The sequence below is a fragment of the Callionymus lyra genome, chromosome 11, assembly GCF_982586985.1.
Source record: "Callionymus lyra chromosome 11, fCalLyr1.hap1.1, whole genome shotgun sequence".
Taxonomy (NCBI): Eukaryota; Metazoa; Chordata; class Actinopteri; order Syngnathiformes; family Callionymidae; genus Callionymus; species Callionymus lyra.
In genome coordinates, this window is record NC_141828.1 from 17,277,509 (window position 1) to 17,303,728 (window position 26,220).

The 26,220-nt window shown below is 37.5% G+C and overlaps 1 protein-coding gene across 1 annotated transcript in view; it reads left to right on the plus strand.

Moving 5' to 3' along the window:
• Nucleotides 1–20,064, plus strand: part of lmbrd1 (LMBR1 domain containing 1) — a 37,538-nt gene extending 17,474 nt beyond the window's left edge. The window contains exons 8-16 of the mRNA XM_087802414.1: nt 1,965–2,090; nt 2,165–2,317; nt 5,116–5,180; nt 5,272–5,374; nt 6,507–6,611; nt 6,681–6,830; nt 8,565–8,640; nt 17,665–17,756; nt 19,349–20,064. Of these exons, the coding sequence (XP_087658540.1) occupies nt 1,965–2,090; nt 2,165–2,317; nt 5,116–5,180; nt 5,272–5,374; nt 6,507–6,611; nt 6,681–6,830; nt 8,565–8,640; nt 17,665–17,756; nt 19,349–19,459 (981 nt within the window). The 3' untranslated portion in view covers nt 19,460–20,064. The remainder of the gene's footprint in view (nt 1–1,964; nt 2,091–2,164; nt 2,318–5,115; nt 5,181–5,271; nt 5,375–6,506; nt 6,612–6,680; nt 6,831–8,564; nt 8,641–17,664; nt 17,757–19,348) is intronic.
• Nucleotides 20,065–26,220: the final 6,156 nt, after the last annotated feature.

Here is a 26,220-nt window from a genome sequence, read left to right on the forward strand (position 1 = left end):
GAGTTGTAGAGGGATGAATGGAGGAATAGATGGGTGGATGGAGGTATAGATGGATTGATGGAGTTATAGATGGATGAATGGAGGTATAGATAGATGAATTGACATATAGATGGATGAATGGAGGTATAGATGGATGAATGGAGGTATAGATGGATGAATGGAGGTATAGATGGATGAATGCAGGTAAAAATGGATGGATGGAGGTATAGATGGATGGACGGAGGTAACGATGGATGGATGGCGGTATAGATGGATAGTTGGAGGTATAGATGGATGGATTTGTAGAGGGATGAATGGAGGAATAGATGGGTGGATGGAGGTATAGATGGATTGATGGAGTTATAGATGGATGAATGGAGGTATAGATAGATGAATTGACATATAGATGGATGAATGGAGGTATAGATGGATGAATGGAGGTATAGATGGATGAATGGAGGTATAGCTGGATGAATGGAGGTATAGATGGATGAATGTAGGTATAGATGGATGGACGGAGGTAACGATGGATGGATGGCGGTATACATGGATAGTTGGAGGTATAGATGGATGGATGGAGTTATAGATGGATGGATGAATGTATAAATGGATGGATGTGTAAATGGGTGGACGGAGTTATTGTTTGATGGACAGACGGACAGAGAGACAGACAGACGGATAGGTCGATGGATAGATACTCTTGATTGATGGCATTGATTGTATATTCATTTGGTGTTTAGCATCCATTTGTTGTCCTTGCCTCAGTAAAATGAATGTTTCCTTCTTTTCTTCTTCCCTCTGAAAAGAGTCTGATGAAATTGAACTGTATCTGTGTCTGTGCAGTCAAGTCAATTGAAACGATTCCGAACAGTATCTCGCCCCTCGGCCAATCAGACACTATGCCCAAATCCTGCTGCAAAGCTTCGGCTGGTTAAAATAAACAAATAAAAAAACGGATTCACAAAAACTCCTGTGTTCATTATTAACTTCCAGTTTGGGGAACACCCGTTTTTCACCTTTACATATTCCTCACATGCATTTGCAAAGCAAAGTGTGGAAGGAAAAGGTTTCTCCAGGGATCTAGAGCAGGATTTCCTTTTATGAGTGTGTTTGATATTCGGGACATGCTCCAACCTAAAGAGGTCCATGATTCATTGTTGGGGGAGGCGTAAGCCAGTAGCAGAAACACAGAGCTGAAACTAATAATAGTTAAACCTGACTTAGTATCCCTCCCGGCTCCCTTTCCTGGTCCTCCAATACGTACTAGTCGCTTTTGAAGCTTTTACCTTTAATCTACTGACAACAGGGTTCCCACAGATCTTTAACAGTCTTGAAATGCATTTAAATCATAAATTAAGATACATAAAATAAGGCCTTAATTGGTATTAAAGTTTCATAAATAAAAAAAACTAACATTTAAACACATGATGAATACGGTTTTAATTTAATTTTTTTTTTATTTCAAAATATTTGGTAACATTTATTTGTATTTGACTGTTCTTTAGTGCATTATGTTTATATTATAATGGTAAATTGGTAAAATTGTCCCCCATCCTATGTAATGGATGCATTTATTTGATTTATTTATATTCTTTTTAAATGTAGTATATTGTCAAGTTGCTCTTACTATGATTAATATTTCACTTTAAATAGCATTAAAAGGTCTTCAAAATTCCTTGAAATCACATCCATGTGTCTGAGTTGAATCCAGCTGCCACTTATTGTTTTATTCCCTCTAACAAAAAGAGCGAGAAATGTTCTGCATAAAAGGACAGTGCTGTCACTTGGGGGCACTGTTAAGCTGTAAATTGCAGCCGCTCTAACGCAGAGACATCAACACAAAATGGTTGCAGCCGATTCACTAATAACAACCTGCACAATTACTGACTCGTCCAAATGTATTTATTTTTTTTCTTCCCCTGTAAAGTCGGTGTGTAAGTGTTTCCACATGTGATCATTAATAGCCATGGTTTCTTTCCCTTCAGGCGTATGGGATGTCAGTGCTTCCTTTGAATCTGATAAAAGGCACCCGGAGCGTCGCATATGAACGCCTGGAGAACACCGAGGACATCGATGAGGTTGAGCATCAGATAGAGGATCTCAAATCCAAGGTAAGCATGACGATGCACATTCGACGGCAATCAAGTGCGAGTGGAATTTTGACCTGAGAAGTTTGTCTCGCCAGTGCAAAGACGGACGTCCACTCTCCTCCAGGGACAGGAACCACCTGCAGGAGCTCGAAGGGAAACTGCAGGTCCTAAAGCGCAGAGGGAGACACCTGGAAATTGCAGAGAGTAACTGCTGCTCGAAAATTGGCCGAGCGTTTAGACCTTTCAAGGTTAGTCCTCGTCGTGATGTTTTTACCCTCAAATTATTATTTTGAGGGAAAATAAAGTCAGATAATGTACAAGAAACACTGGACCTGTTGGCATACAATAGGTCCAGTTAGGATTCATAAGGATATATATAAGAACTTACCAGATAAAAACTAACTGAGAACCAGCAAAATCTAGTGATATTATTAGATTGAAAACATTTTGAGTCAAAATATATTTTAATTTGTTTCCCTTTTCCCCTACAGAGTACATGTTGCTAAAAGCATCAAATAGCTTTATTTATTTTATCTGCCGGTATTTTCCAAATAGTTTTTTCAATTCACATTTATTTTTAATTAATTCAAATTAAATCAAAGCCAGAAAACCTTAACCTAAATAATCAACTTTTAATTAATGATATAAGATAAGATACGTGTCCAGCCCAGGGGCCAAATGTGGCCCTATACCTGTATTTATGTGGCCCTTGTGAATAGTGAAATGAGGAAATATTTCCGTTTGTATTTTAATTAAATTTAAATTTAAATTTTTACCACAATAGTACACCTAAGACTGTTTTTAATAATTTGCTTTAAAATGTAATAACAAACAAATTATGTCTATCCTTAGTGCTGCTTAGTGATAGCCTGTATTTTATTGGGTGTACAACAAGTTCATGTAATCACCACTGGTGACACATAATTGTGTTTATGAATGGATGATAACTGACTCGTTGAAACTGGTTGATTCATTAATTCTGAAGATGTGTCCCTGGTGTATTTTCATGGAGCTCCTCTCGTCCCTCATGCTTAACACTCAATTTGTCCCAACACGAGGACGAAGCCTTGCAAATTGAAAACTTTAACTACTCATGGCAACCTTTCAAAAGGAAACACTTGAGATTTTTTGCATGTTTCGTTGGGTGGCAGGTGTTTCTGAATGTGATAGTATTCTCTCATTTGTTGACTCTTTACAAAGAATTGATTGATATTGCTCACTATTTCCTTTGTTTTGTCCAATATTCTTTATTCTTCATCTGAGCGGAAATCATGAATGGAATCCTGATAATAATGGTATTTCACCTCGAAGTTGAACAATTTGTCTTGTTAAACTTACTAAAGTCTTGCTCGCGGTTTGTTTTTACATTGATTCTGTTGAGACTTTTCCCTCAAGTGCCAGGATTTCTCTTTAGGCTCACTTTCTTGTGACCTTTTCAACTTCAAACTAATTAAAGGAATTCAAATAAAACATTAAACAAACTTCTGTCATTTCCAGCTATTTTTTATGGATGTTCGAGCTAAACTGACAGGTAGCTTTTGAACGACAGCTCTTGGGAAAGTCTTAATAAATCACCTGAAGGAAAGTGTAAAAAAAAGAAATACAGTTTTGGTCACGTCAAGGTGATTTTTGTTTTGAAGTACCTGATTATGTTTCAGGGCACCTGGCAGGTGAGTGAGATTGACAGCTTGATTTAGAGATCTGGCCTCTGGTGGGGCCGTATCATGTTTTGTGGGTCACCTTGTTCTCGCTTTATCTTTACTTTGCAATTAATCACTTTTGGAAGAGATGATAATCTTCCCTCTACTTCTGATGACTGAATGGACAACTTAACGACCGAAATACCAATTTTCTCTTCAGTACAACACAATCAGGAGCGACAACTTCCTGCTTGACGAAGTTTGACTCTAGATTCTAACGGCTAACAGCCTCCTGCAGACCCTTATAACATCTTAACCCTGGTGTTATTTTAGGGTCAAGGTGACCCCAGAGGCCTGAAAACAAATGTTATTGTTTTATCCCTTGTGTTGCCTCTGGGTCAAGGTGAACGAACCTCCTGCCCGTCCATCCTGACCCAGAGACAACACAAGGGATTCCACAAACATATTTGTTTTGGGCATTTGGGTCAACTTGACCAAGAGACAACACAATGGATACCACAAACACATTTGTTTTGGGCATTTGGGTCATCTTGACCCAGAGATAAAACAATAGATAAATGGCATTACAATAATCTGAAAAAAAAAGTTCTTAATCTGCTTTAAAATGTCGTGAAGTTTGATATTAATTTTTAAATCTCAGAATATTATATGTCTTAATAATACATTTAACATGTTTGTATTGTATATGTTTTAAAATAATGTACAGATCGAACAGTCTTCTAATGTAATGCAAAGAAAATAAATACATAAAATAAATGCTAAATCAAATTAGATTATATTAAAAATATAAAAAAATGTTTAGATTGACACAAAATCACAACTAACCAAAAAAATTACTTTTGACACAGTGTATTTTGTGCTGGGAATTGTATTTTATTTTACGTTAAAACTTTAAAGATTATAGTCAAATTGGCCATAAAGCTTAACAGTTAATGTGATCAAATTGTGGCTGATTTAGTTTCTCTTAATTTTAAATAAAAATAGAATTAAAAAGTATTTAATTTAACTTGCATTAAGCTGTAAGAACCCTTATTTCCCCCATTTACGACAGTGCTGAATGATGTAGCATTTTATTTATACTTTTTATAAACCTGTAAAATTATCCAGGATATAGAGACAGATTTTTAAGGTCAGAAGTGTTGCTTTTTTGGGCACTCCTTTTATTCATCTCTGTGGTTACCTCCTTCCTTCTGGATTGTCCGATGCCCCCTCCTGACCTCGGGTAAAGGTGGCAGGCTGTTTTTTTTGACCAGGCCATCTGGCCGCCGCTGATAACACATACAACAAATATCTTACATATATTAACAAGCCAAAAGGCCTTTTTACCGCCTCACAGATTTAAATAGATGTTTTTTTTAAATGTATGCTTTGTCTCTCTCCGGCAGATAGTCTTGGGTATTTTCTTCATCCTGGTGGCTCTGCTCTTCACTGTGGCACTGTTCATTTCAAAGTAAGTTTCTCGCCCATCCTTCTGAACATGGGGAGAGTTTCAACAAATCAATTAGTTCCCAGTGTTTTGATGCGCTTCTCTGCTGTTTCAGTTTGGATAAAGCCCTTCACTCCGCGGGAATCAGCTCCGGCTTCATCGTGTTTGGCACAAATCTGACCAATCCTTTGAATGAGCTGTTGCTGGCGTTACAGCCTGTGAGTAGCAAGCGTTTTTCCTGAGGATCACTTGGTGCCGACGATTACTTGAATGGCATATTATATTATAAGTAGGTTATGATGACAATTCTAGATGCTAGAACAAAAATCAACAAGTCCTTGTCAGAGTTTTAAGATATTTCAACATCCATCGTACAGTTGAATACACACTACAGTGATGTTAGACTAGGCATAAAATACTAATGTCAAACACTAATAGAAAACAAATATACAGGTTTATTCCTTTTGTGTTTCTAAATAACTTAATTTCAGCTTGAAAAAATAAGGTTAAGTCTCTTGAATGTACGACTCAAAGTATTAGAGGTAAAGAGCTTATACAGGATCTGTAGCCTCTTTATATGTGTTGCTATAGTAACGTGGATGAAGATGCATGTTCCTAATGTAAACAGAGATAAGCCATAGAGATACAGCTATACGTTCTACTTCCTCTTCACTATAACTATCTTTGTTTTCAATCGTAAACAAAAGTGCTGCATTTGCTGTAGTTTCATAACAGATTTGTGTATTTTGTGTGATTATTGAATTAATATTACATTTTTAATCAAGATTTTATAAGATTTCTCTATAGCTCCTGAGTAGAAGTGAAGGTTTGTGGCTCCTTGTGTGATGGTGTTTTTGATTTTCTTAAGTATTTCAAGATTTTCTGAAGCCGAAAAGAAGAATCATCTTCTGGGAGCTTAACTTATGACCATTGCTTTCACCTGCCATTTATCCAACATTTTATTTAAATATATACCAAGTTGTTTATTGAAAAAAACATTCCTTAATAAACATATCAATGCATTAATGACAATGTAAAATTGTTTTTTTATTTTTTCTTAATTAATGGGTTTATTCTAAGTCACCTTAATCTATTACTTGTGTCAAACTCAAGTAATTTGATGTGGAGAAAAATAGCTTTAAATATTTTATAGGCTTCAAATTAAACTTTAATATTATTTGAACTAGATTTTTGAACATTCAGATACGTTGGAATATGTTGAAAGCAGATGAATGGTTGTGATTTAAAGGAAGAAAACAAGTGCTTCATGAGGCTTAGAGTTGGTGGTATTAGTTTTGAAGAAAAATAGAAAAATAATCGTACATGCTGATGTTCTTTCTTCAATTGCAGGTCTTTCCTTTGGATTACATCCTTATCACCGTCATCACAATGTACTTTGTTCTCACATCCATGGCTGGAATCCGCAACATGGGGATCTGGTTCTTCTGGATCAGGGTAAACATATGTACATTCATTTAAATATTTCAGAGTAGAATATCTGACCGGCGTTCCTCTCTCCTTCAGCTGTACAAAATAAGACCGAAGAGAACTCGACCCCAAGCTCTTCTCTTCCTCTGCATGATCCTCCTGCTGATTGTCCTTCACACCAGCTACATGATTTACAGTCTGGCACCACAATACGTTATGTACGGGAGCCAGAAATATCTTGTTCAGGTGAGGGGGAAAAAAAAGTACATCCTTTTTCATGTGTGGCTGGAGATAAGGCTGTATCGGTCGCTGTGTCGGTCTTCCTGGATGTGCAAGTCAAGGCAGTAGTTTGCTTATTCTGGCTTTCCTCCAATAAAGGCATCTTAATTGAATTAAAGTTCTACATTCAAACACTTGAAGCTCAAGGGTACAATAAATGCACAGGAAGACAAACAGCGACACACTCGAGATTTTTTCTAATAGCGTTAGTTATGAGGATTTTTTATTTATTTATTTATATATTCTTTGGAGCTCAGGAATGATAATTAAGCCTTGAGCTCACACTGATGGGTCACTGAACTGTTGCGCTGGCACAAAACATTGAGTGTCACAGCTTTTAATTAATTTGTTGTTAAATCAGCTATGGAAAAAAAAGAAATGAAAAGCATGCAGAGCAAACTTTTTTTTTTTATCACAATCTGTTTATCATTTGAGGGTCATCTGAGCAATTAAAAGCTTTATCCCAGAATACCACCAGGGTTTTGTTGAAGCGACCCTGTAGCTGTGAATGATTTCTTAATGCGCATTGGTTGAAATACCATTATGTTATTCTAAGAAAGACACGCCGGTCTAATGGTAACATTTCAAATATCCAGGTCTTTCAGCCGTGTCGTTTTTTAATCTCTTGTGTACAGATAAAGTGCTTGGTATGAAACTGGAATACTGCTGTACTTTTGTGCCATACTATTTCTTGCTCTCTCCATATTTTTTAACATTTAAATATACTCTATATCAGTGGTCCTCAGTGGCGGCCAATGAGGCATTTGTTAATGGCCTCAAAGAAAGTCAAAACTATACATAATATTTCTATTTTATTATGATTATTACCATCTGAAAGGTGTTTTGTTTGGAAAAAAGATGGCATTTTTTCTGCAGTAACATAAGTCTGTGACTCTGGACGCATCAAGATGTTTGTTTCAGTCAAGTTTATTCCAAAAAAAACTGTGTAAACTATTAAAAAACAAACTTCATATGATTTATTTTTACAGTTTTTATTTAAAGGTTGGTCCGTTAATAAGATGCCGACATGCCGGTCGGCCCAGTCCAAAAAGTTTGGTTCCCAATAACAATTTAGATACATTTTGGATATATAGTTTTGCCATCACATTATGGGTCTATTCTTGCTGTCACTATATATTAGATCGATCTATAGTCCACCTCTAATGTTTTGTTTTACATCTTTAAAATTGGACAAATCTTTTAAGCAATAACGTCTTATTTTGTCCGAGTTGGCCTAACCTATCTCACACGTCCTCCAAAGTTCCACCTGTCCTTGTCATATCTGACGATGTTATAGTGAAGACAGATGTTTGACTGATTTTAACGTCATGATATAGACCAGGGGTAGGGAACCTAGTCCAGAAAGAGCCGCAGTGGGTGCAGGTTTTTGTTCCAACCGATCAAGCATGTACAGTTTAACCAATGAGGTTTCAGCTGAACAAGCAACACCAGACTGACAATCAACTGATTACACTCCTAAGACACCTGATTGGATAAAATGTGTCCTCTTGAATGGTTGGAACGAAAACCTGCACCCACTGCGGCTCTTTCTGGACCAGGTTCCCTACCCCTGATATAGACCATCACAGTCTTAACAACAATTTTTATTTTTATATATTTAGTTCATTAATGCAAGATCTGAACCTCAGTCTATATTCGTCTTCTCTTGAATTAAAAGAAAAATGTTTTTCATTGAAACAGAGTCAAAGACCTTCAGAAGGACTGTCAACGGGGAATTCTACTGTCGCAAGGAACTGCGATGCCGACGCACCTGAGGGTAAGTCTGTCATCTCGGCTCACGAAGTGATGTATACTTGCGAACAGTTGAAACGTTGGACAAACATGTGCGATGGAAGATTAATTGGCTACACATTCGGTTACAAGAACAGAACGGTGCGCAGCGGATTCATTTCATGTCGAAGTCGGTTCCGTCGCCTTTATCAACATCCATTATTTATCCGAGACGATAAAAAGCAAGGGCAAACATTAACTAATTCAGTAAGTGGCCTCTCGTTGTCTCCATGCCAACAATAATTACAGAAAATCAGCCGTGAAATCACATACGTGTGAATGTGCGTCTCTTTGACAGTAATTTATTCATTTTCTTAATGCAAAAATCAGACTCTTTGTAGGCCGTAAACAAACAGAAGTTAGTGAACGCTCTGAAGAATAATCATATTCTTGCCCCGGGGGTTGTTTTTTATAATCCAGAAATACTTTTTTTTTTTCTTTTAGTCATGTTTTTTTTTTTTGCTGTTATTATTTGATCAATAAAAACTGTTCACATCATTAGAAAAGCAGACACTTTTGTCCAAAGCATGAAAAGTGCTTTAAATCATATGAAGCTAAGCAGAGCTAAGCTTTTAAAAACAAAAATGTCAGTGTTTTGATTTCATCGTGTCACATTTTATACAAAAGAGAGGACAATAAATGCTGATTATGTGTTCAATTGCGTGGCTCCTGCTGCTGTGAAAGTGTGTTTTCGACAGCTTAATCTGTTTCATGGCAATTTTAAGGTGTGCTTTATCCGAAATCAAATCACCGTTTACTTCAAATCTGAAAATGATGATGTCCTGAAATGGCCTATCTCCGAGATAATTTCCTGAAACCTTCTTAAAGTCTGGATCTATTGTGTGAGCAGCTTTCAAATAATGGTCTCAAATGATTAAATAGATTAGATTTAAATAGCCTTTTTTGTGTGTTGATCACCTACACATATGAAAGTCACGCAAGAATTCAATATATGTCTCTTTTTTTTTTCAAATGTAAAGCAGATCCGATGAACTGGCAGCAATAAAAGATAAACGCCATGATTATTCCAAAGCCCCCGTGGAGTTGATCAAAGAAGCCTTGATTGCTGCTCAGACTTGTTCTGCAGCAGGTATTATTTCGGAATGATTCTTCTCCCGAGTCCTGGAAATCTATCAAAAGGACTAGTCTGCGCCAAATCTCCCAAACGTCTCAATTCAAAGCGCTTGAATGCTTGTTCAGCACCTCATTGTGTTCGAGTCTCCTTGAAGTAGAACTCTCTTGAAGAAGGACTATTGTACGTTTTGCTTTATAAAAATAGCTTTATAAATAAGAAGGGAATGTTTTTTCTTCACTTTTTTTTGACGTCTGCATAGGTTTGTTTCGGCACATAGAAAACAGAAGAGCTTCGTCTTTTGAGCGTTGAACAGTTCAAATGAGTTAAATCTGATAGAGAAAGTCTTTTATATCATGTAGATAAAATGCGTCTATCTTAACTTTTTTGAACACACAGTGAGGGTGGTATCATCATCATCATCATCATCATCATTATCATGTACTTTGCAATGAGATACTATGGTCTTGTGTACATGTATCTTAAGTTTGTACTAAGCTCGAAAATGGAACACATACTCATGAAGCAGTTATCCTGTTATTCTAGAGGTTTAAACCAATTTGTTTTGGTCATTTTGAAACTAGTACTGATGCCAAAACATAATTGGAATCAGTATTGGTTACAATAGTACCAAACCTTTGAAAGAGTATCTGTACTTTAACAGTGCCTAAAGAATGAAGGCAAGATTCCAAAAAAAACAACTAAATAAAAGTTTTTTTTTCTAAAAAAAAAAAGAGTGTTAACTCAGAACAGCATGGTCCAGAGAACAATGTAGAAAAAGTATAGATTATTTGACACTGTCCTCAAGGAGATCCTGGATACAGCAGTGCTACTCAAAATGGAGGTGGAGCCCTGGGGGCTCTGGGGAAGATGGAGAGAAAGTGAGTGAGTTACAAGTGTACAGGTGATGAAACCTGATGCAGGAAAGAAAACAGAGAGAGAGAACTTGGTGTAAAAAAAAAGAAGATGATCCTCCAGCAGACTAAGCTGAGCTGGTCCAGACAGAGTCAGTCCGAACTATTTGCTTTATCAAAAAATAATAGTTTTAAGATAACTTAGAGAGGTTGTGAAGCCGAAAATTGATCTTCCCCTCATTCTGATAATAGCTTTTATTTAGCCTCCTTAACTCAAAGAATATAAAATAAATAAAAAAGCTGGATATTTTTTTATTTATATTTAAGGGAAATGTAATCAAAATATAATTGTTTGAAATATTCTCAATAAATGACAACACAATTCGTCCACCATGCAATCCATACTGTTTGATTGGCCATATATATATCGTCTGGTCTATATGTGTTACTGCTAGTGGACTTAAGAAGGTGGTGTAATAGGACAACATCACTCCATTCCATTGAGCGTGCGGGAAAGCTAAACATGCCTAAAGGAATTTTCTTCGAGCCCCATATCGGCTCCGGGGAAAACAGACTGGTGACTGATCGACCACTTAGCCGGGGCTCGTGAAAAGACACCAACTATCTGGTTAAACAGGTGCTTAATGCCAACATCTCCATTATCTACTCTCGGGTCATTACCAAGCCGTTATTCTCACCACTCTTAAGAATGTTAATTCATGACCACAGTACGATGGGCTGAAGCCAAATAGTGTTCATTGATAATACAAATAATCTGACATTATTTTAATCCTATCCCTTAACCTACAACTTGCACTATTGTTGTGAGAATCATTTTTAAAGGTTGTTTACACTTTTTTTTAAGCACCAAAACTCATGAATCAAGTGGAATTCCAAGTGTAATTTTTTTTTATTGTGTAAATAATTAGATTCTGAAGCCTTTGATATCCAAGAAGCACGCTTCTGCTCTCACAGCATGATGTGAGGGTAAAGTTTCAAAATATAAAAAGCAATGATGCAGCAAAAACTTCTTTTTTTTTTTTCACTTCCTACCTTTTAGTTTCACTTTTGACAAAGAGTCGCATTAATTATTCATGGCCTGCACCGACTATGTTTTCCCTGTTAAGGTTGCCTGTGCAAGAGATGGAATAGAATAGTTGTTGAACACTGATATAAATAAGGTCACACTTTTCAAGTGCCCAAATAACTGCATTTTATAAGATAAATTATTCTAATGTAATTCATCTTTCATTAGCTTAAATATCACAAATACATTCTAAGACAGTAAATATCTTATTTAGTGTGTTATATCATGTCATTCTTTTATTCTGTACTGCCACCACATAAAGATTATCTTAGGAATAAAATATTCTGATTTAATATATCATATTAAAAATGTATTTAGCACTCTTTATTTCCTGTTCACAGTTGATCTAGATGGTGTTGAGTCTTGTTGCTGCCAGGCATGTTGCTAATGTTACATTATTATTTAAACCAGATGCCGTTTTTTTTTTTTAATTTCCACCCTTAATTATAATAAAAAAAATAAAAAAACCTTGCTTTTTATTTTCAACTGCAGCCTTCTGCCTGTTTCCTAGCAACTTCCCAGTTTCCACAACATTACAATGATGAAGGCTTCGGGGTTGTCATAAATGTATATGCTGCCTGTGGGAAGTCGGATGTTTCAACATGAGACTTCCGCAACTCAACACAAATGAATGGTTATGAGTTTCCAGGGCAATTTAGTGGCAGGAGAACACACTGAATGTATATTTTGTTTACAGTGTACATGATGAGTAACCTTTTTTTATTCAAGCTTCACCGATCTCTGGTTGGAATGATTCTAAAAAATGTAGGTTTTTTATGGTTTATATGCGACAAACTGCTTCTAATTCCAGAAGCCCCTGCTGTTGGAATGTGAAAACTGCTCAGGTGAGCAATGTCATCACAATCCGCTCGCTTGTGTTGTTGCCAAAACAGAAGCTTTTTTCTTTTTTTTTGGCTGCAGCTGGAAAGTTGTTCAAAAGCAAAACAAACCCGTAAATCCATGTGAAGCTGTGGATGCAGATGCACATTATTCAAACGGTGAAACATACTGATGTAAATTGATGTAGTCACGTTAAAGGTCTGCTTTTCCTCGTAAGTTAGCGTTTGCTACAGTTGTATTTCATCAGCGTTCAGACAAGAAATAGGTGAAAGGTTGAAAGTGTAGCTGAAGCCTCAGTAATACATGTTTATACAGGATTTTTTTTCCACAGTAAGATGAAGGGATGGGTTTTATCACGATATAAACGGTTAATGTCACGATAACGATATACCACGATATAGATTTTCATACCATACTGTCCAACATACTACAGAAACTGCTCACTTTCTCCTTCATTTTGAAACTATGTTGTTGCAGTAGTGGTTACCAATACTAGGACATTTGTTGATACATCTTTATATTATGATTTGAAGAAAACAACCTGCACTTTAAAGTACTAAACGGGGCACCAACATATTTTTACTTCAAATACAATATATATCGTCATATCGCCCATCGCTAGTAAAATTGAATCTCCTGGCTTTACTTCAAGGTTTCTATTTAAAGACGCATCTATTTGAACATCCACATGAGCTGAGTTCTAAGAATGTGACTAATGATGTTGTTGTTGTCCTGTTGACATCTTTTGTGGTTGTTAGTTAAAATCCCCGATGTTTTGAGCCAACACAATTATGGAATATAAAAAGTTTTCCTATTGATTTCAGTCTCTTTGTTAGAGATGCATCTCTGAATGACTAGAGTGGAGTAGAGAGAGAGAGAGAGATTACTTTTAACTGGCTGGTGAACATATTAGTCTTTTTATCGAGTTGTCCAAAATGGCGAGCAGGCATTAGCAACAAGGAAGATATATATATACCTGAAGTAAAAGGTATGATTATAAAGCCAGAAGGAGCTTTCAAAACAGTTGCACAACGCCTGCAAGATAGAGAAGCTTTTAAGATGGTGTTCAAGCGGTACGTGTGTGTGTGCGCTAGGTTGTTAGCATCTGTGTGCAAGTATGAACGCAGGGACTAAAGCGATACATAATGCATTACGCTACATGCGGCAGCACTCACCCAGATACGACAAGTCAGGACGGATGTTACCTGCGCCGCGACAGTGGCCTGTGCGCTCATCATAGAGCGGTAATGATTCAGGGGTGAGCAGGGTCAGCCGTGTACATGATAATATATTTAGGCAGAGCGCCGTTATGAACCATCTGTAGGCTCCTCTCCACGAAGGCTCTAGCATTCAGGTGAGCAGCTGGGAAGCTACAGATGGCTGAGCTAGTAGTGGAGGAAATCAGCCGGGTCACACACAGGGTTGGCAGACGACATGCTACTTCTGTTATCTGTTGATCTCTGTGTGGATCAGTGGCGTTTAAGGGTTGTGGTTAGTTTTTTTAGACGCCTTTATCACTCGAGAGATCTTTGTTCAGTGAACAATATTCTTGAAACAATAATAACTTCAATGCTCTGCAAATCTCAGTTTTTTTTATTTTAACAACACAAATTCCAACGACCATGTCTTTTTGAGAGTGTGTATGATAAGGAGCATTCCATGATTATAAACCAACTTAACCAACTTGTTTGTGAAAAAAATAACAAAGCAGTGATTCAATTAAACTTGTTAATTGGTTAGGAACTTATAATTGATATGATTTTGATGCTATTTGATCTGAATATAGCAAGGTTTCTAATAAAGCAAAATCACTTGTATGTGCTTCTGCTACACATCAATCTTTAGTGGGGATCATGTCAATCATTTAAGGGCAACTAATGTCCAAAACCAACTTTCCTGCCTTTACTCACACCTTTCAAATATTGAAGTTACTCTCCACGTTCCTCATAATGACAATGTTTTGAAGTTATTACTTTATAAAGTTCTCCCCCGTCCTAAATCTCGGTTATAAGAGTCCTTTATGATGTAATAATGGCTTCACTCCTCCTCGATCAAAATGTAATCACACTTTGTTTATACAACAAGTCCCTTGGAGGTGGAGACTTCTAGGATTGATGCCGTGACAAACTTTGTTGCCTGGCCAATAACGGTTTGGTTATGGTAAACAAGATTTAAATCCCCAGAAAAATGTCTCATTAATCTTGTACTGACTACAACAAAAATACACATTTACCCATGACACAAATATAGCAGCACTTTTACACAAAGGGGAAAAGAACAAGCATTTTTTTTCGGCCATTGCAAACTCTTGCGAAGTATAAAGTGACTTGAGGTGTCTTCAAGGCCTGAGCTACGATGAACAGCTGTAGAAGGTCGACTAAGGACTTCATTAAGGAACCTCAACTTTCTTTTTGAAAATGTGAAATGTTATTAAGACCTTCAACAGGAGACGTTATTGTGTGCCATCAAAGCGTGCTTTCATAACCATGGCGTTTTCCTACTCCGTGACGGCCCTCCTCGTCTGATGGAAACGATTCCCTCACAATCATCCAGCTGCTCTTCTTTCAATAACAAGCCCCGGCCCTTCCTCCCCAGCCTCTTCATCAACTTTCATCTCGCAGGCGCAACCTTTTTTTTGCTCAGAGGAGTCCAAAAACACATGAAGTGGAAATTTCCATCGAAGCAAATTTAAGCGCGCCGTCCACACCAGGCCGACCATTAGCCCCGTCAAACCTCAGAGAAAGAAATACGCCGACTGTCCTTGTTTCTTTCACCATTTTCTTGATGGCGCGTTTGAGACTCGTTTGGTTGAAAAGCAAAGCCCGGACATCTCTAAACTAAACTAGGCTGCATTTATGAGTCACGACTGAAGGATCCCTGTCGTCACAAGCTCTTTTTCTGAAGTTTTTTTGTCACGGTTTAAACCCTTTTTTTTTTTCTACTCTATTAAATGTTTCATCGTTCCACTTTTATCCTTGGGTTAAGCCATATTCACAGTGACAGTGACACAGCTTTCCTCTTCAGAAGATTGGTTGTCGTTTTCAGTTACATCGATGAGGCTGCCGCAGGCGCTCCTCGGCGTCGACACTGCCGACTGTTTTGGTTCTTGAAAGAGAGACGGATCCTCTTGTAACAGGCGCGTGCGACACGGGCTGCACTTTGGTGCAACTATAAACACTTTTTACCGGCATCAAACGGTCTCTTTGTTCGTCATTTGAGTTTGATAATTGATAATATGTTACGCAGCGGTAGCAAGTGAATCAAGAGTTATGTTGGCCGTGTCTGGAGACGGGTGGCGTGCAGCCCAGAAGATGGAAAAACAAGGCATTTCCAAGACAACTGACTTTTACAACATGTCCGGGTTGTCAGGTGCGTGTTGTCAAGAATCTGGCATTTCGCTATGTTCACGATACAGGGGCAATGATAAAATATATTGCGATACTTTAGTATTAAGGTACTTGACCCTGGTGTTTTTAAACCAAAAAAATGTACAAACATCAGCCTTAAAGCTGCTGGAGTTGATACGCAAGTGTATCCTCTCGTCCTTAGTCATCTTCGGATTCCAATGGTAGTCCAGACCGCCTCACCCACCAAGACAGAAATAAGTCAATATTATTTTCTTGTCAATTACTTCCATATTTTTAATATTGAAGACTTGTTTTTCGTCTAGTTTTTAAGTCATTCTTGCATCTCTCATCTTAAGGGCCTGGAGAATACTTTGCGATATGGCACCGGCTTGGGTCACCTGGTCATGGCGACGTCTCTGTGACACAAGTCAAATCGCCAGGGAGTTGTAGGGAATTCAAATGTGTTGGATTTGTCTACTTGGAAACAAGTATCTATCATGTTTTGGAGACGACTCACAAGCGTTCTCACAAGGGCAAAGTTTGAATATTTAATTTGTTTTCTTCAAGAAAACTTGTTTTATAGTGTATTTGTAGTTGGACCCAACACAAGTTACAAACATTCTCTCTTCGCCAAAGCTCACTTTTCCAAATAGTATTCTAATTCTTTATTTTTTAATGAATGAAGAGTACTCTGCATCCATTCCAACCATGGAAGATGTTTACCTTATAGACTTATTACCTTATGTAATATATATATTTAAGGTTGAGAAAAGAGTGCAGGCAGGGTGGAACAATTAGTAATCATTCATCAAAGACATTGAATACAATATGAATGATTTCATGTGAAACACTTTTATAATCCTGTTTGAAGCACATTTGCACAATTCTGTGTTCTTCTTTATTTAATTTATTTGAATTTGGTTCTTTTTTACTGTTAATGGTATTTTTCCTACACCTTAATAGTTTTGGAAAATGCACTATAGTCGTTTCTATGTTTTTGAACTCACCACACTTTGTCAGTGTTAATGGGATGTGGTGAAAGTTTATCGTGTTGTTGTTTTCTAACAAAATAAGATCATATTTTGTTTTGGTTTTAGTTAATTTAAATGAAAAGAAATGTATTCCAGTTTTTCATAGTCATACATTTTGCATTATATAGTGAGTTATAGTTAGCAGGGGAGAGACAAATGTTGGCCCCGATGATTTAAACTGAGATAAGCGAAAGACAAAAATAGGGAAGTTAATTTTACACTATAAGTGGTGGAAGTAGTGCATTATAAATTCAGCATTCATCAAGTTTTATATTTCCATGCCAAAGTAAGTATCAACACCATCAACAAATAAAACTTTAATATAAAAATAAGTAATACTTCATGTCTTATACATTGACATACATGATTATAAACTGTTATAGCTGCTTCTATATAGACTTTAAAATGTCTTATGAACAGTATCATCATGTTTGATACACAAGACCTTCATAGAAAGTTTTTCCAAATGTCTGTAAATAAGTAAGTAAATTATATCGCAAGAGTACGAGAATGGATCGATAAGTGCTGCTTGAGATGAATAAGAAACATGAAAAGGTCCAGGGTTTGCTTTCAGTCCTCTTTCCCTGAATGTATCAAAAATACTCTTTATTACTTTATCCACCTATTTGTCACATCTTTTAAGTGCATCTGTGCAAATACATTGATTTGGATCAAGATGTGTTTTTCCCTCTCGTGTCCTGAGTGTGTTGAGTGGATGAAAGGATGTTCTCTACGTTGCTGTTTTTTTTTAATAGAAAGATTACACTTGTGTTTTTCAGATGAATGCACCGTGACCAGATCCTACTTGTTCCTGCACAAATTCTGGTTCTTCAGCACCATCTACTACTTCGGAAATTGGGCCTTTATCGTCGTAAGTATTGAAGTGTCATCAACTGAAGACTGTAGAACTGAAGTGAGGTTAAGAAGAGAGTGCAGACAGGGTGGAACAACATTGATCAAAGTGACGGCTCTTGTGGAAAAGTTTGGAGACGAAGTGAGGAAGGGACAGATGTTTTGGACACGGATGAATACGGATGAGAAATGATGAATATGAAACATAACTCTGTCGTTCCTACCCCTCCTTAAAAATGGTGGGTAAGCATGTTCCCATGAGGTTGAGTTTTCATATCCGTCAAATTCCACTGTCCCAATGCGTGATTGACAGGAGGGAAACAAGGAATATGAGGAGGAATTAAATTAGCAGTTTTTAATACAGTTTTTGAGAACTTTACATACATATATATATACATACATTTTTATATAAAAATAAAATAAGTATATATTTTAGCATATTTTTACGTTTATCTATCTCTTTATTTTTATATAAATGTATTTGTGCATTTTTTTTACCTTTATTCATATAAGTAATGTATCTATATCCTTTTAAACATGTTTTTTAAATATACATTTTTATCTTCTGTCTAAGACTCTATTTATATACATATTATGTCTCTATTTATTTTTCTTTATCCGTATAAACAAGTGCATTTATATCTATCTAAACATATTTTTTAAATATATATTTTTATTTTCTGTCTGTATTTATATACATATTTATGTCTGCATTTATTTCTCTATATCCATATGAAGAAGTGTATTTATATCCATTTAAACATATTTTTAAAATATATATATTGACTTTTATCTTCTATCCAAGTCTCTTTTTATATACAAATGTATGTGTGTATTTATTTCCCTTTATCCATATAAAGAAGTGCATTTATATCCATTCAAAGATATTTTAAAATATATATATTGACTTTTATCTTCTGTCCAAGTCTCTTTTTATATACAAATGTATGTGTGTATTTATTTCCCTTTATCCATATAAAGAAGTGCATTTATATCCATTTAAAGATATTTTAAAATATATATATTGACTTTTATCTTCTGTCCGAGTCTCTTTTTATATACATATTTATGTATGTATTTATTTCCCTTTATCCATATAAAGAGGTGCATTTATATCCATTTAAACATATTTTTAAAATATATATTTTTACTTTCATCTTCTGTCTAAGTCTTTATTTATATACATATTTATGTGTGTATTTTATTTCCCTTAACCATATGAAGAAGTGTATAAACATTTTTTAAATATATTTTTTACTTGTATCTTCTGTGCAAGTCTCTATTTATATACATATTTATGTGTCTAATTATTTTCCTATATCCATATAAACAAGTGTATTTATGTCCATTTAAACATATTTTTACTTACAATTTAAATCGCTTTTTTTATAACCTATTATGTCACTCCTGGTATTCCATAACCAAGCAGGTTTAAATCAGGTTTAAAACCTTCTCTCTGTGTTGTTGTGTGTATTTAACTAAATGCCTTTATTAACAAAAATGAAGTGTTAATCTAAGAAAAAACTGACTTTTTTGTTAGGCAGTCATAATCGCCGTAATGCACTACAACAGTTGAAGTTTCAACGAGTTCATTTGTGGTTTGAATTGCAGGTCTTCCTGATCGGCCTGGTGGTCTCGTGCTGCAGGGGAAAGAAGTCCGTGATCGAGGGGGAGGTCGAGGCCGACGACTCCGACATGAGCGACGACGAATACGTGCATTAGTGAACATTCCCGTGGCAGAGTGTAAAATAGCAAGAAAATGTAATTTATTTGTGTTTTAAAGGTTCTGGCTTTGATCGAGACCGTAGTTGCTCTGAAGACGTTTAACCTTTTTTGAAATGCACTTTCTTAAACCCCGCAGTGTGACATCTGTGATTGTTTTACTTTTTAAAACGTACTCTTCACATCATCGCCGATAATCACACCGGACTCTATAATCTGCTGATGTTGCACAATAGTTTTAACTCTTTGATATGTAACAGATTTATTCTTAACCGCTGTGATTCTGTCGCTTACTTTCCCTTCCACCTCAACTTCTGACGTGAAAAGCAAACATCTGGGCTAATTTGAGGGAAACGAATGGACGGCGTAATTATAAACGGCGTCGTTAATTTGGCGAGTCAAATGTCAGCGCCTCATGAATATAAATGGCTGTGATGGGCACATTATGGAATCAACCAGCCTCGGAGAAACCAGTCCCGACGCTCACTTATTATATTTTTCTGCCTTTAGAGAAAACTTCTGTTGAGTCAAAATATAAATGAGGCCAAGAAAAAAAAGTGGCGTTTATTTTGTATGTCTTTGATTGAATAAATCGTTACTGGGAAGGTTTTTGGTCTTTCTTTCATCTGGTCGTGCTTTTATTTATTTCTCAGTTTGCTTATTCATTTTAGAATCGGAGAAGTAAGAAGGAGAGTTATTCTTTTTTAGATGATGTCAGAATATGTGAAAGAGTTTCTTTTTTTCTTTCTTTTATCTTGCGTATTTCTTGATTTAATCTGCATTTCTTTATGAATTCTTCGGCAGAATTATCATTCAGTTCATCTATTGGGTTTACGTCAGAATCAGTGAACTAAGAAAGAGGAAAATAAACGTGTTTCTCTCTTTCTTTCTGATCATACTAGAAGTATTTTAATACATATTTTTATTCTCTCTCTTTGTGCTGTTAAAAGAGCTGCAGATAGTGTACGCTGGTCTGGCTTTGAACATTAGTATTTCATATTTCATTGTGTTACTGGGATGTAGTAAGTAAGTAAGTAATATTTATTTATATAGCGCTTTTCGAGACCAGGGTCACAAAGCGCTTTAACAATCAAAACAATACTCAAAACAGTACATACTTCAAAGATCAAGACAACACCGAGAACAACACAGGAGTTCGAGAAATTCAAGGAAAAGCCTGAACAAATAAAAACGTCTTAAGATGTTTCTTAAAGGAGTCAGTAGACTCCATCAAGCGCAAAGAGAGAGGAAGATTGTTCCAAAGCTTAGGAGCAACAGCCTGAAAAGATTTCTCTCCTCTGGTCCTGAGCCGTGTGCGTGGAACCATAAGTAGATTCTGATCCACAGACCTCAGAGACCGAGCTGGGGTGTAAGGCTGGATCAGATCAGTGATGTAAGGAGGAGCCTGACCATGAATAGCTCTGAAAGTAAGAACCAGAATTTTAAAGTTGATCCTGAAAGAAACTGGAAGCCAGTGAAGAGTTTTAAGGATCGGAGAAATGTGAGTTCTCCTACTTGAGCGGGTCAGAATTCTCGCTGCAGAGTTCTGAATCAACTGCAGACGAGACAGCTCCTTCTTGTTAAGACATGAAAACAAACTGTTACAATAGTCCAGACGAGAAGAAACAAACGCATGGATTACAAGCTCCAGATCATGTTGTGACAACATTTTCCTAAGTTTAGAGATTTTTCTCAGTTGAAGGAAACAGTTTCTGGTCAGTTTTCTGCAGTGTTGAACAAGAGACATGTCTTTATCAAATACAACACCCAGGTTTCTCAGGCTCAGTTTGACAGACTGACCTAAGTCACCCAAGTACTGACTCAACCCTGGAATCTTATCATCAGGAGCAATCACCAGAGTTTCAGTTTTGTCCACATTAAGCTGTAAAGTGTTTTCACTCAGCCATTGTTTGATTTCTAGCAAACAATTGACTAAGCTGTTCAGCCTTTGGGGCTCAGTTGGGTCAAAAGAGCAGTAGAGCTGGATGTCATCAGCAAAAATGTGATAAGAAACATCTGGAAATCTCTGAATGATTTTACCAAGGGGAATCAAGTACAGCAAAAACAATAAAGGACCCAGAACAGAACCTTGAGGGACTCCACACAACAGATCTGCCGATTCAGACCTCATTTGATTGGCAGATACACTAAAACTGCGCCCAGAAAGGTAAGATGAGAACCATTCTAACACAGACCCAGACAGTCCCACTTCATCCCTTAGTCTTCTCAGCAGGATCTGGTGATCAACTGTGTCAAAGGCTGACGACAGATCCAAGAGAACCAGAACAGTGAATTTACCAGAGTCAGCCGACATCATGATGTCACTGGACACTTTCAATAAAGCTGTCTCCGTAGAGTGATGTTTACGGAAGCCAGACTGAAACTTCTCATGGATGTCGCTCTGATCCAGGAACAAAGACAGCTGCTCGGACACCACCTTCTCCAAGATCTTGGACAAGAAAGGGAGCTTAGAAATAGGCCTGAATTACTGAGGTCAGTTGGGTCTACGCCTGGTTTTTTGAGCAGAGGCTCCACAATGGCATGTTTAAATGCATTGGGAAAAACCCCTGTGGAAAGGGAGAGGTTCACCATATTGGTAACCCAGGGGCCAATTACATCAAATACTTTGATAAAAAGCCTACAAGGAAGGACGTCATCTGAGCAAGAGGAGGGTTTCATCTTGTTCACTAGTGCTGAAATATCACCCAAAGATACAGCAGTGAAGGATGACCAAGAGGAGGAGATGGGCTCAGAGACAGTAGGGGTTCCCAACAAAGGGGGAGAGATTTTCTCTTTGATCAATTTAATTTTGTCAATGAAAAATCTCAACAATGCATTGCTGTCAGCTTCACAGAAGACCGGCGTGATTTGAGGAGCAGGAGACACGAGAGAATTAATCGTGTCAAACAAAACTTTGGGGTTTTTCCTATTTGCTGCTACCAGTTTTCTGATGTAATCAGATCTAGCAGTTTCTACCATCATATTGTAAGAAGTCAACAGATCCCTGAGGTGAAGTCTGTGCACCTCAAGTTTAGTAGACTTCCAGAGACGCTCAGTCTTTCGACAAAGTCTCTTCAGACTCAGGAGATCTTCATTTGTCCAAGGGCACCGTTTTTTCTGAATTTTCAAGTTCGATTTAACAGGTGCCACTTGATCCAGTATTTCAACACAATGATCAGTGTAACAGTGAATCAAACTGTCCACATCTGGACAGTCATCAAAGGAAAGACGGTCAAACATAGCAGAAAAACTGATGTCAAAATTAAAGGCTTCAGTTAAAGTTAAAAGTTCTTTAGCAGAACAAGATGTGACGTCATCAACATGAAGATTAATGTCTCCAAGAATAAGAACAGATTCCATCTGAATAATGGAAGATAAGAAGTCACTAAAGTCTTTCAAGAACACCGCCGCAGGACCAGGCGAACGGTAGATTGACACACAATAGAAAGGTCTTGTAGAACCAACCAAGATCATCTGAGACTCAAAAGAAGTGAATTCCTGTGTCTGAATCACTTTGCAAGAACAACTCTCCCTAAAAACAGTAGCAAGACCTCCTCCACGACCAGAGAGGCGAGGCTTCCCCAGGACAGCGCTCCCTACTGGACAGAGTTCGTTCAGATGAATAAACTCATCCTCTCTCTGCCAAGTCTCAGAAAGACATTATAAATCCAAATTAACTCTTGTGAAAAGGTCATTAAGAATAAAGGATTTATTAGTATTGGAGCGAACATTAAGAAGTCCCACATTCAGCACCGATGACGTCACTGAGGACGCCGCGTCACTGATAGGCGCGCAGAGCGGGATCTTTTGAAGCGAACAGCGGTCACGTGGGTACCAGCTGTCACTGAAGTTCAACTCGGTTGTAAAAGTCGAATTAAAGAGAGGAAATTAAAAAATCTTACCACCTTTCGTTGAGGTCTGGACAGACGGCAGCGCTGATGTGTCATCACACACAGTGAGAGGGATGTCGATCAAACATCGATGACGTTCGATGACGTCAGAGTTGTTCCGAGCGATCGCAACTGCACGTCTCATCCTGACCTGTACTCCAGCCCGACTCGATCCCTTGTGGAAATCGCCCGGTACTCGAGAGATCAAACGATATTCCACAGAGTCCGAGTCGATGAGAAGCGGAGCCGGAAACACGTTCACCGGACGTTGGTAACTGTCGCGAGTGAAGTCCTCCATCGACTCTCTGATGTTGAGAAGAGCATCACGATCATAGATCCGAGATGCTTGAGACATATCTTAAGTGATATGAGCATAATATCCGGACAAGTAGTCGTTAAAACGACTGTTTTTGGCAATTATTGCAGGAGCTTACGTTTCAAGCAGCCGATCAAAGGCTCACCGGAAGCGGAAGAAATGTTGAAGCAACATGACAACCTTACAACTCTATGATTCCGAGAGAAGCCGGACAGGCATGATGTGTTCTCTCACGAGTAAAACGTCTGTGACTTAAAACCAAATCTGATTCATGTTCTTTGTTTAAGTTTCCTGCCAGATTCTTAACCTGAGACTTTCTTTTTCTTTCCTTTTCTTCTTTATTCTTTTTCATTTTGTCAGTTGCTTTTTATTTATTTAGTACAAGGAAGAAAACAAATTTGCTACTTACAAGGGATGAGGCCCCATGATACAGCTGTGCTAGTAAAGACACTGTATCATGATACAGTGTCTTCATTTTGAAAGGCCACTAGATGGCGCTCTAATTTGAAAATGATGCCAGGTGTCATTGAAGTAGTACATTTTTCCACTATAGATAGAAAGAACTATCTAGTGTCCTTTTAAAATGAAGTTACTGTATCATGATACAGTCTCATGAACCGGCTGTGTATTGAAGGCGCTGTATCATGATACAGTGTCTTCATTTTGAAAGGCCACTAAATGGCGCTCTAGTTTAAAAATGATGCCAGGTGTCATTGAATTAGTACATTTTTGCACAATAGATAGAAGGGACTATCTAGTGTCCTTTTAAAAGGAAGTTACTGTATCATGATACAGTGCCTTCAATACACTTGTGTAGCTGTTCTTACATTTACAATCATACTCTTGTGAAAGTACAATATTCATGGAGCTGATCAATTATGAGTGGAGACATCAAACCTACGGGAGGGTAAAAGGTAAAAAAAAAAAAAAGGTACGAAGTCGGCATTTCCAGCTGTGAAATGTGACATGCCGATCATACACTCGTCTGCTTCGCTCCATGTTTTTTTTTCGGCTGAGGGCTGAGTCTGTTCATTAATGCATGTGGGGGCGTCGTCTCCCGTAATGACTTTGCTCAAATCAGGGCTGCACAATAATCATGACAAGCTACACATGCCACCAACTCTAATTGCACGGTATTTCATGCAAATCCACCGCAGCCGTGAGTAGCTACAAGATAATCCTGCTGTCGGCTTTTCCTTAACGCACAACCTTGTTTGTTGCTGTGTTTTGTGTGTTAAACGCCTTTTTGTTCTCAGAAAAAAGCGGGTATCCCTCAAATCGACTCTCGTTTTAGATTCTTTCAAAGAAAGTTCAACCTGAAATGAACTAGAAAGTTAGAGTTTTAAAGGCCACTAAATGGTATCTATCTATCTATCTATCTATCTATCTATCTATCTATCTATCTATCTATCTATCTATCTATCTATCTATCTATCTATCTATCTATCTATCTATCTATCCATCTATCCATCTATCCATCTATCCATCTATCCATCCATCCATCCATCCATCCATCGCCAAAGATTATTATTATTATAAAAGGTTTTATTAAATGATTAGATAAAAGCAAAACCTTTTAAAGCAGAGAGCGCCATCTAGTGGTCTCTCGAAATAAATAAACTGTATTGCGATCCCGCTCAAATGATTTTGTGAATCCAGATGGTAATACAATCATCCACTTATCTCTCTCTCTGCATGTCATGTGCCCATGATTCCATCTATTCATCCGTGCATATCAATTCCCATCAACCATCCTTGAGCCCGAGAGCACGTTGCACCGAACTAATAAGGGAGACTAATATATACATCCCATAATCAAATCCCAAGATTCCCCGAGGCACTTTTCCCAACCCTAACCGTAAGTTGAGTTTGAACAATTGTTGCTCCAATTGCTGTGTCAACGTGAAGCTCATGGACACACAAGTCGTGACAAAAAAAAACTTTTTCCATTTTCTGTCCTTCTCTGCCTTTGTCCTCTGGACTTCGGTTGGTTACGGGGCCTGAACTGACAGGCTGTTGACGGACTGACGTCTGTCTCTCCCCTCAGTCAAAGTGACACAAGATCAATGTGATTCCGTGTTTCAAGCCTCCAAGAGTCAAACCCTCTCTCTCTCCTCCGTTGACCCCGGCGCTATCAGCCGTCGCCGTCCTTGTTTAGAAAAAAAAAAAAACCTCCAGCATGGAATATCATGAGCTCATTATTCTCTGGTTGCGGACAAATCCCGCGAATCTCCTTTAAAAAAATAATGAAAGAAATTAAAGCAGAATTACACTTATGACTGTGATATAATTCCGGGCATGGAGCTGCCGAGAGTCTTCATTTAACGCAATTCCCCCATGTGAATATCTTTGGGTCATAAAGCTGCGTAAACAATCTCCGGGGGGCGCTGGAACGTGTCTGCTCCCATCTCTCTCCAGATGACGCTCGGGTATTTATCGGGAAGACGCTCGCAGGTCTGCAGAAGGAAAAAACCGGAGGATAAAACTGCAGATGTGCTCAACAGACTTATTCAAGAGAACTTTTTTGAAAGGAATATAAACCGGATCTTGTTTTT